We start from the raw sequence: 10,538 nt of genomic DNA on the forward strand, positions 1-10,538 counted from the left end.
ATGTTGCACATGCTGTATCCATGTGAATTATGATAGCCCTGTCTTTCTGTGTTTGACAGAAGCCACTTGATGTCATAGATCACATTTTGATATGAGTCAAACACCAGTTTATTGAACTATTCCAGCAGTTCCCATTGTCTTTGAACCAAAGCGGTTGTATAAAACTCCTGAGTGTCCTGTACAGCAAATTTATGATGAGTCAATTGCAAAAACTGACCTTTTAACAATTACATGTCCAGCTGAGCTGTCTCTACACACACCCATTTAAGGGTTGGCTGAATTCAGTATATAAGCCAGCAGGTTGATTGCAGATTAACAGATCATTGAGTCTGAGAGTGAAATATGGAGATCAGAACCATCACATTTCTTCTCTTCTCTCTGCTATCCGTCAGGAGGGGACAAGGTGCCTTGTCTGTTTTTTGTATCTCACTTATATCACAAATATCGCTTTTTCAACTTTTATTATTTAATGACTGAACTTACTCCTTCTAAGAACTATGAGGGGGCATATGTGCACGATAAACAGTGTTTATCAAGTATACTGACAGACAGCCGATATTTATTGTTATTTTAATTATTTTAAACAGTAGTATTTTCTCTGTCCATTCTCCACTGTACTGATATTGTCTCAATATTTTTCAGGATGGTATACAACAATTGAATATGACTCTGTTTCATCACGTGAGTATGAAGGTCTTCCCCGAATAATATGGAAAACTATGCAAAATTACATCATTATTAATCCCAAAGATATGCTGGATGGATTTGGAATTGTGATTTTGCACATATCTTAGTGCATGTGTTAGTTTTTCTTGCTGCGGTAGAATACTGGAAAAGCAGAAATAAAATGAGCATCAGTAGCAAAATGAAAATAATCATTGTGTATTTGTTTTGTTCCACTCTCTTACGTGCCCAAGTTCTTTTGTTTAGAGCTTCTTCAGATTTCAGAATGGTAGCTGTTACTTCTTTCTCGCATGTGCAATAAGTACAAACATGAACATGGCAGTAAAGCTTCTTCTACCTCACCATAGCTGCACTGCAATGTGGTGGAAATCTGACAGATCTGAAAGGTGAGTTCACCAGCCCCAACTACCCAGGAAATTATCCAAATTACGCATTTTGTCAGTGGCTGATTGTGGCCAACAGCGTGTACCTGAACTTCACTTATCTAAGGTAAGAAAAACAGCTGTTCTCTCTCATTATACAATGTTACGTGCATGTGTTGGACATAGGAAAAGCTGTCTTTTGAGTACTTCCATTCTGTTTCTTCTGTAATAATTATTTTTGATTCTGGTTCTTCTGTTGTTTTTCTATTTTGTTTTGCAAGATTCAAGTTTCTCTAAATAAGAGTTTCTTCAAAATGAATGTAATGTTATTGTCATAATATGTTGTCGTACACCTATTACAAGTATGCTGCGTGTGCTTATGTGTTCATGTGTCTGCGTCGTGGGGGTATGTGTGTGCATGCGTGTGTGCACGCGTATCTGTGCATGTGTGCATGTGTGTGGGCGTGTGTGCGTGCTTATGTATGCATGTGTGTGTGTGTGTGTGTGTGTATTTGTGCATGTGTTTGTGTCTGTAAGAATTTGTGTGTATGCATGCGTGTGTGTGCATCTGTGCATGTATGCATGTGTGTGTGTGTGTGTGTGTGCATGTGTGTGGGCGTGTGTGCGTGCTTATGTACGCATGTGTGTGTGTGTGTGTATTTGTGCATGTGTTTGTGTCTGTAAGAATTTGTGTGTATGCATGCGTGTGTGTGTATCTGTGTGTGTGTGAGGGTGCATGTGTGTGTGTGTGTGCATGGGCATGTGTGTGTGTGTGTGTGTGTGTATGACCATTAATTTTTCATTCTCTTTGCCCCAAGTTTGGAAAATTCAGGCTCGTGCAGCTATGACAGCGTGTCTGTGTATGATGGCCCATCCACCTCATACCGCCTGCTGGCAAAAATGTGCGGGCAGCAGACTCGTTCCTTCAGCTCCACCGGCCCTTCCCTGACCGTGGTCTTCCGAAGCGATGGCAGTGTCAACTACAGGGGATTTCATGCACAATATGAAGGTCGAGGTAAGTGATGGAAGTCCTATTTCAGTTTCTAAATGGTAATGTAAGATAGTGTTCCTCTCTACCTGTGGAGATTTTCCAAACGTCATATAGCCTACTGTGTTCTGTATGAAGAAAAAGACAGGTCCCTTAAACTTGATGAAATGTATGTTTGTTTAGAGGAACAGCATTTGTCAGAAATACAGGAAGTAGAGTTAGATTTGAAACCCGTTATCAGGACTGAATGTCTTTAAATACCCTTTTTCAGACATTGTCTTCTGAGGCAGGGAAATGCATATTCAAAATAATGTGATTTGATTCAAGGAAGCCAGTGTCTGGCCTCCCTGAATCAACCAGTCTGCCCATCATTCGGGGGTCTGACATTCCACTTCAATAGCCAGGAAACAGTCTATTGTATTGTTACTCAAGTCTCCTTGTTTGGAATAGTTCCTCATCCCCCACCTCCCAATCTCTGTTCTACAGTACTGTGCAATTGGCAATAAGTTGTCGCTTGTGCTTATGATCTGAATCATAATGATCAGTTGACTGAAACTATCTGTGTGGCAGGCAAGATTGATCTGTCAGTGAAGACTGGAGTGGATAATCTTACAGTTTATTACTGCAAAAGTACTTGCTTATTATTTAGGATATTGTGATATTGGGAAAGACAGATTATTTTTTCCCAAATTAAGTCTTCTTTCAAAAAAGTGGCTTTATCAGAAAAAATGCATGTCATACTGAATAAGATTATCTGTATCAACTTGGCAGATTGATCATGTCACATCAATCATATAAAACTATTCAGGATTTTACGCAACCACACCACAATTCAGTATATTGGAAAAGGCCGGAATAAAAAATAAAAATTTAGAAACGGATGAGACCTAGTTAATCTAATGACCAGTGGCATCCTGTGGATTCACTACTGGGGATACTGATACTGAAATTCATTTTACAGTATTATGAACTGTTACAGATACAAGCCCAATAGTATGTGTCTAGAAATATGACAATTTGTCTCATTTTGAATTTCTCTTGATGACCTATGGCAATGATGATGAAGCTTAAGCACAAGCTTGAGCACATGGCTTCTTGATGTATTTATTATTGACTTGATTGACGTTACACTTTAAGTAACTGAATTGGGTTTTTTTTCATCCTCTCTCATGTTTACATACAGAGACATTCTGTTTCCCAGCATGACCTACAATACAATGTGTAACATTTTAGATTTAGTTGATCATTCCTGAATAACCATAATGATTCATGACAAATTTATATTGGCATATTCATTTAGATAACATTACAATGTTTACTTAGAGCTGGGTGGCTAACCCTGTTACTGGAAAGGCACAGATTTCTCTTTACTTTTTTAATTTTTTTGGTTACTCAGAAATTTATCAATTTGATCAATTAAAATTATTTATTAAACAGAAAATGAACGTCACAAGAATTCTCAAGCCTTAATTGGTTACTGATCTTAAGGACTAACATTAATGTCTGCAGATCTTTTGGCTCTCCTGGAACAGGATTAGCTAACACTGATTTACAACTTGATCCAGCTATGTTCAAACAGCTCTTTCATCAATGAATGTACTTTAATTAGTTTCTGTTTTCTGTTTTCTCTACAGTACCACCAACAAGCTATGGGTCCTGTAGGTACAACTGTGGTTACCACGTGGGGTCCTGCTCCTGCAGCAGCTCCTGCCGTTACTATGGCAACTGCTGCCATGACTACAACAGTACGTTTTCAAACAGAGCAACAGCACTGCTAACCACTTAAAGGACTGCCTCATACATAGAAATGGGAGAAAGAATAAAGTCGATTAAATGAATCTGGATTCAGAGAGATATCCATGAGAGCTCTGACAGGGTGCGAGCAGTTGTGTGTTCTGTACTGACATTACCCCCCTCCCCCCCTTTTGTTTTGTTACAGTGTACTGTGGAACAACAACAAACAGTCCAGGTACTCTCCTTTTTCTGACATTTACACTGGGCAGACCTCTTGGGCAGAAATAAAGGAGCCTCCCTGCATGTCTTTGGACTGTGGGAGGAAACCAGAGTTCCTGAAGGAAACCCACACAGACATAGCGACAACATGCAAACTCGACCCAGAGAGGCACAGGCCATAATTTGAACCCAAGATCTTCAAGAGCTACCCACTGCACCACCGTGCTGCCCACAGTAAACTCACATCCCATGAATTCTTGGGCCTTACCCGTTTACTGATCTTAAAGAAAAACACTAATGTCAGCAGATCTTGCAGCTCTCCAGGACCAGGGTCTGCTACCACCGATTTAGAATTGAATTCAGCTCTGTACAAACAGCTTTGGTATGGATGAGTGTTGTTTAATTTGTTAATGTTCTGTTTTCTCGACAGTAACACCAACTGGCTATGGAACCTGTAGGTACAACTGTGGCTACCACGCAGGGTCCTGCTCCTGCAGCAGCTCCTGCCGTTACTATGGCAACTGCTGCCATGACTACAACAGTACGTTTCAAACAGAGCAACAGCAGTGCTAACCATTAAAAGGACTGCCTCATACATAGAAATGGGAGAAAGAATAAAGTAGATTAAATTAATCTGGATTCAGAGAGATATCCATGAGTTCTGTACTGACATTACCCCCCCCCCCCTTTTTTTTTTGTTACAGAGTACTGTGATCAACAACAGAAAGTCCAGGTATTGCAGGGCCTCTGTGGTGCATGTATGTTGTGTCATTCTATTGGTCCGTCGTATTTTCCCATCGCATTGGGCCATCGTATTGGCCCATTATATCCGCCATAAGCTTAGCATCCGGCTAATACTGATGTTGAGGTTCATTTTAATATTGGCCAATACTGATACAAGCATAGGAATATCCATCATTAGATATATTAATTTATTAAAATTTTGAATTGCTCTTGATGCCCTATGGCAATGAAGAACAAAAGCTTAAGTGCATGGCTTCTTAATGTAGGGCGGATTCAGCAAATGTGAGACACTTAAACTTTGCATTACACCGCTATGTACCAATCAGCAGCCAATCCAAAAAAAACATTCTTGAATTGTTGCTACAATAGTTACTGCCATTCAACAATTGTTTTTATTGGACTGACGTCTTTACAGTGGGCTTGGTCAGTAAAAAAGTTTTTGATAGTCTCCTACTGAATCTACCAAAAAGTGTCCCACATTTGCTGAATCCACCCTATTTATTCCTGGTCAGGGTTGCGGAGGGTGCGGGAGCCCATCCCAGTGTTGTCTAATTTGTAAATCTTCTGTTTTCTTGACAGTAACACCAACAAGCTATGGGTCCTGTAGGTACAACTGTGGTTACCATATGGGGTCCTGCTCCTGCAGCAGCTCCTGCCGTTACTATGGCAACTGCTGCCACGACTACTACAGTACGTTTCCAAACAGAGGGACAGCACTGCTAACAGTGAGAGAGAGATATCCATGAGAGCTCTGACAGGGTGCGAGCACTTGTGTATATGGTACTTACATTACACCCCCCCCCCCCCCCCCCATTCTATTTTCTACAGCGTACTGTGGAACAACAACAGAAAGTCCACATGATTCAACAGGTATTTAACATTTTCTAACATATTTGTAGATTACATTTTCAGTAAGTAATTCAAAAAACATAGTTTACATATTCATGAAGTTTATGAGCACAAACATGAATCTGTCAAGGAAAATTTGAACATATTTAATTTGTATAAGAACATATTTCAACTTAATTTACATGAATTGCAGGACCTCTCTGGTGCATGTATTGCATATCATCCTATTGGCCGGTCAAATTGGTCATAAGCCTAGCATCAGGCCAATACTGATACTGAAGTCCATTTTAAGATATTATTGGACGATCCTGATACAAACTCAATAATATGCATCACTTAATGTATTTATATTTAAAATTTTGAATTCCTCTTCATGCCTTATGGCAACGAAGAAGAAAACCTTAGGCGCATGGCTTCTTAATGTATTCATAATTGACATGAATGTTAGTGTTAATCAGTTTAACCATCAGGGTCCAAGTTGAACTATGCGGTTGTTCCCTGCACTTGGACCGGTACTTCTCCCTAGGGGTTTCGTCATACTTGTTCCTGGTTATGGATATACACTTTGTTGCTCTGGATAAGAGCGTCTGCCAAATTCCTGTAATGTAATGTAATGTAATGAATGACAATATAGTTTAAATAACCAAATTGGCTTTTTTTCATCCTCTCCCATGTTCACTTGCAGACACGTTCTGTTTCCCAGCATGACCCCCGATGCAATCCATGACTTTTCAGATCAAACTGTGAATTGAATCATCTGCAAAATGACTATCGTTTCACAGCAATTTATCCCCAGTGCGGAGGAAATCTCAATGGATCCGGGTCATTCTCCAGCCCTTACTACCCCAGCTATTACCATAACAACGCCTACTGCGTGTGGCGCATTTCAGCTCTGTCCGGGCAACGAGTGGTTTTGACAATCACTGACGTACAGTGAGTGAGATTTCAGAACCTCAGAAATTTAGCTATTGCGATTAACTACAGTTTTATATTATAAGTTTTATTGAGTTCATGGTTGTGATTTGTTTAATTGAGTTCAGTGTAGTGTATTTGTGGACATATTCAGACATGAATGGAATTCCAAGGCCTACTGCGTGTACTGTAAAGCATTTAAAAATCAGTGGTTTAACTGTAAATTTAAGTAGTTTCATCGTGTTTTATTGCGTTATTGTAAAGCTGAATATGTGGCCTCGAAGGCATTCTTGACATAAGTGGAGTGTGTGAAGTTTATTTAACATCTAATCTGTTCCACATACCTCAGGCTGGAGAACTGCTGCTCCTGTGACTACATCGAGGTGTATGACGGGTCCTCCCTCAGCTCCCGGCCCCTTGGGAAGGTCTGCCTCAACAGCACCACGGAGGACTTCCACTCCTCCTCCAGATACCTGACGGTTCTCTTCCGGAGTGACAGTTCGGTGGTCAGCAGGGGCTTCAGAGCAGACTACACCAGCTCTCTCCCCGACAGCGCAGGTCTCTCCGTCCCACTCACTGCTCCCGTGCTGAAGAAAATGTTTGTTGCTTTGGGGATCTCTCAGGTCATCACAGTTTAAAATGTTCTGCCCACAGATTTAATTTGCTACTGTGCCCATTCATGACCTGGGTTTGTATTCACTGTGCCTCAGAGTTGGAGCACTGATCTAGCTTCAGTTTCCTCCTGCCTGCCCTGTATCCTAATCTTATCCGTCGCGGGCTAAAATGCAAAACTGACACTAGATCAGCACATGTACTCTTTTTTTTTAATCAATAGAGATAATTGAAAATACATTTATAAATGAACATAATTCTAATATATTCATATATTAATATTCTCTATTAATTTTGGAAAGCTCATGCTAACAAGTGCATTCTCATTTTACTGAGCAGTCCAGCAGCTCACTGGCATAGTCATTGCACCAGAGCACAGCACAGAGGACAGGGCAGAGAACAGCACAGAGTGTAGCTCAAGCGCCGCTGGCGATGAAATTATTTTTTACTCTTGGAGTCTTTTAAAACCAAGGAAGTCATCTACCCAGTTGTGCAGGAATCCAGAATCTAAATCACATCTCTACTTTTAGGTCGGGTGGACTGCTCCTCAGACAACATGACCATAGTCATCCAGACATCCTATCTCAACTCCGTGGGATACAGTGGTTATGATCTGTACCTGAACGACCAGTACTGCCGTCCAAGTGTGTCATCCTACCAGGTGGTTTTCAGCTTTGCGCTGAACACCTGTGGGACCAGGCGAGAGGTGCATCTTTTTGTCTTTATCTCACACAAAGACATTCATGAAAATCTTTAATTCCAGCTTCTCTTTTTTGCTTTTATTTTGGGCTACAGTAGAGAGCCATGCACACAATTATTATAGTCATATTGTTTATTCATGTTGTGAAGCTCATGCTAACAGGCACTTTTTACTGACATTCAGCATCATGGCAGCATGACAAGCACAGCACGGCAGGCAACAAATACTGATTTTGGTCAAGCGCACGCCATTACTATGTTTACTCATGGCTTTTAAAAGCAAAAGTCCAACTACCCATTGTCAGGATCCTATTAATAATGCCTACTATCGTGGCTGTAGCAATGTAGTACCAGAATTAAACACCTGAAATCGTTAATAATATGTACCTGAAGCAGTATGGATACAAGTGTTTTCATCCAAGTGGGTTTTCAGCTTTGGCCACTGGGCCAAAACCGAGGTCATCTTGCTTTCTTGCTATCTCAAACAAAACATCGGAAAATTAATCTCGCTTCTCTTTTGCTTTAATTTTGCTCTAGTAAAACCATGCAACAATTTCATACATCAGACTTATTTTGCTCGTGTCAGCTCTCAATGTTAGGCACTTGCTAGTAAAAAAGTAGGCCCTAAGAGTATTAATTAGGCGTTTTGACAGAAGGTTTGAATCTAAAGCAATCTGTCAATGATCTGTGCTGATACACCATGATGGAGAGTAGGCTGATGTTAGCGTTCGGGCTGAACAAAGTAATTCCCTGTCTTTTGCAGCTTTCAGCAAAAGCAAACATTTCACTTTAAACAGTTCGATTTTTATGATTAATGGGTATATGAATTTGTTAGTTTCGTATTTTTTCGATTGGAAAAAAGGATCACAAAAAAATTTATCATGTCCCCCCCCCCCCCCTCAACAGTTCAACAACGGGAGGATCGTGTACACCAACGGCGTGCGGGCGTACAAGTCTCGGTCGGGCGAGATCACCCGCCAGTCTAACTTCAAGCTACAGGTGCTGTGCAGAATGGAGCAGGACGCCACCGCGCAGATCATGTACGTGGCGCGCGAGCGCGTAGAGGGCAACATCACAGGCAGCGGCAGGTTCAACGTCACCATGGCCTTCTACACCTCTGGGAGCTTCCAGTACCCCGTGTACGACTCTCCCTACGTCGTCAGCCCCAGCCAGTACCTGTACGTGCAGGTCAGGCCCAGGAGGACGGACAGCAGCCTGGTCCTGTTCCTGGACACCTGCGTGGCCTCGCCTTCCCCTTACGACTTCCACACCAGGACCTACGACCTGGTCCGCAACGGGTAAGGCAGCGGAGACCTTCCGGCACATTCCACAAACCCTCACCCTTAACGCTTCATGTTAAAAATGATTTGTGCCTTTGGATTTGAAGATCACCGGAGTGAGAGCACCACGTCAGTTTTTCCTTTTTCCCCAGAGAAGTCAGGTGTTTCTTCTAAACTGAACGTGGCTCTGTTTCCCCAACAGCTGCAAGAGGGACAGCAGCTATTACGAGTATTCCAGCGGCAGCCGGGAGGTGGCGCAGTTCCGCTTCCAGGCCTTCGCGTTCCTGCGCAGCCACGCCGAGGTCTACCTGCAGTGCAAGGTCGCTATATGCAGGGCCAACGACTACAGCTCCCGCTGCTCCCAGGGCTGCCGCACGCGCAAGGCCAGGAGCCTCAGGTCTGCCGCCAACGGCGAGACCGCCACCATCCTCCTGGGTCCCATCCAGCTCAGAGGTAACCCGCCCATTTCCCATGAGCCTCTCCGTCTGTGTCACACCAGCTTATTTCAACAAGGACGTGCAAAGTCAAAAAATAAAATAACCTGCTCTGCGTTCATACTGTAGTCCCACAAACAACTGCAGAAGCAGGCTTTTCATTAGCTACCTGCAACATAATGTATATTGTGTTAGTCTGTCACAGCTCATTCATTTCTATAATCAATAATAGCGCGTGGGAATAAATGACAACTCTCTGGGAAACTTCCTTTCCATCCTCAGATCCTAAAAAGCCAGAGGAGGGCTTTCCTGAAGAAAGCGTGGTCCAGATGGAGGTGTGAGTCACCTGGATGCTCACCAAAAGTTGCATCGCTCTCTCTCTCTCTCTCTTTCCAGATTTAGCCTTCCCATCCCAATCAAAGTTACATTAGGAAAATTCTAAAAAGGGTCACTGACTTTTGCTTTGACTTGTTTATCATAAGCTTTCACTCATGGAAAAATAAAAGAACGTCTGTTGAATCTTGCTGAATATAAAATTAAAAGCATTCACAAATACTATTCTAGCACTCTCTATTCTTCAATCTTTAACATTACTGATCAACAGAAGCAGAATACCCACAATTACATTTATTCATTCCTAACTAGTAATGCACCAACTACTGCACATTATGAGAAGCACATGCAGAACACTGTACAATGCAGACTTGGTTCAATTCAAATTCACTGGACGCACCAGTGTGTGTAAATACCCATGTAAAGTGTCTGACTGGGTATTTCATGTCCGTAGTTATCTCCAAAGGCAATCACTCAGGACCATGCCAGGACACACACACACGTGACAGTGAAGACATATTTTAGAAAAAAAGTTTAATTACACATTACAACTTTGGAATCATAAAGAAATTCATTACAGTTACTGTCACACAAACTGCATTTTTCACAAACAACACTGAGCTTAAATCCCATCTTCTAGAATGTATCCAACTTCAGGTAAATGTAACAAAAATAGAAAGCACAGCAA

General features: G+C 41.8%; 1 protein-coding gene across 2 annotated transcripts; it reads left to right on the forward strand.

Annotated features, from left to right (window-relative positions):
• The first annotated feature begins 227 nt into the window (after window positions 1–227).
• On the forward strand, window positions 228–10,075 carry LOC135244617 (deleted in malignant brain tumors 1 protein-like). Of its 2 annotated transcripts, XM_064317057.1 has the most exons (14): window positions 228–403; window positions 643–681; window positions 1,032–1,173; window positions 1,865–2,061; window positions 3,669–3,779; window positions 3,974–4,003; window positions 4,418–4,528; window positions 5,560–5,601; window positions 6,363–6,513; window positions 6,842–7,050; window positions 7,635–7,810; window positions 8,710–9,101; window positions 9,286–9,536; window positions 9,800–10,075. In XM_064317057.1, the coding sequence occupies exons 1-14, from the start codon at window positions 343–345 to the stop codon at window positions 9,856–9,858; spliced, it is 1,971 nt and encodes a 656-aa protein (XP_064173127.1). In that variant the 5' UTR covers window positions 228–342; the 3' UTR covers window positions 9,859–10,075. The 2 variants fall into 2 exon arrangements, with proteins under 2 accessions (XP_064173127.1, XP_064173128.1); XM_064317058.1 differs by lacking the exons at window positions 1,032–1,173; window positions 1,865–2,061 and having other exon boundaries at window positions 231–403.
• Window positions 10,076–10,538: the final 463 nt, after the last annotated feature.

The sequence above is a fragment of the Anguilla rostrata genome, chromosome 18 (genome assembly GCF_018555375.3).
Source record: "Anguilla rostrata isolate EN2019 chromosome 18, ASM1855537v3, whole genome shotgun sequence".
Classification (NCBI taxonomy): domain Eukaryota; kingdom Metazoa; phylum Chordata; class Actinopteri; order Anguilliformes; family Anguillidae; genus Anguilla; species Anguilla rostrata.

Coding starts and splice junctions, on each gene's coding strand:
- LOC135244617 (XM_064317057.1), top strand. CDS start 343: ATGGAGATCAGAACCATCACATTTCTTCTCTTCTCTCTGCTATCCGTC. Junction 3,780..3,973: donor CTGCTGCCATGACTACAACA/GTACGTTTTCAA, acceptor GTTTTGTTACAG/TGTACTGTGGAACAACAACA. Junction 4,529..5,559: donor CTGCTGCCATGACTACAACA/GTACGTTTCAAA, acceptor TATTTTCTACAG/CGTACTGTGGAACAACAACA.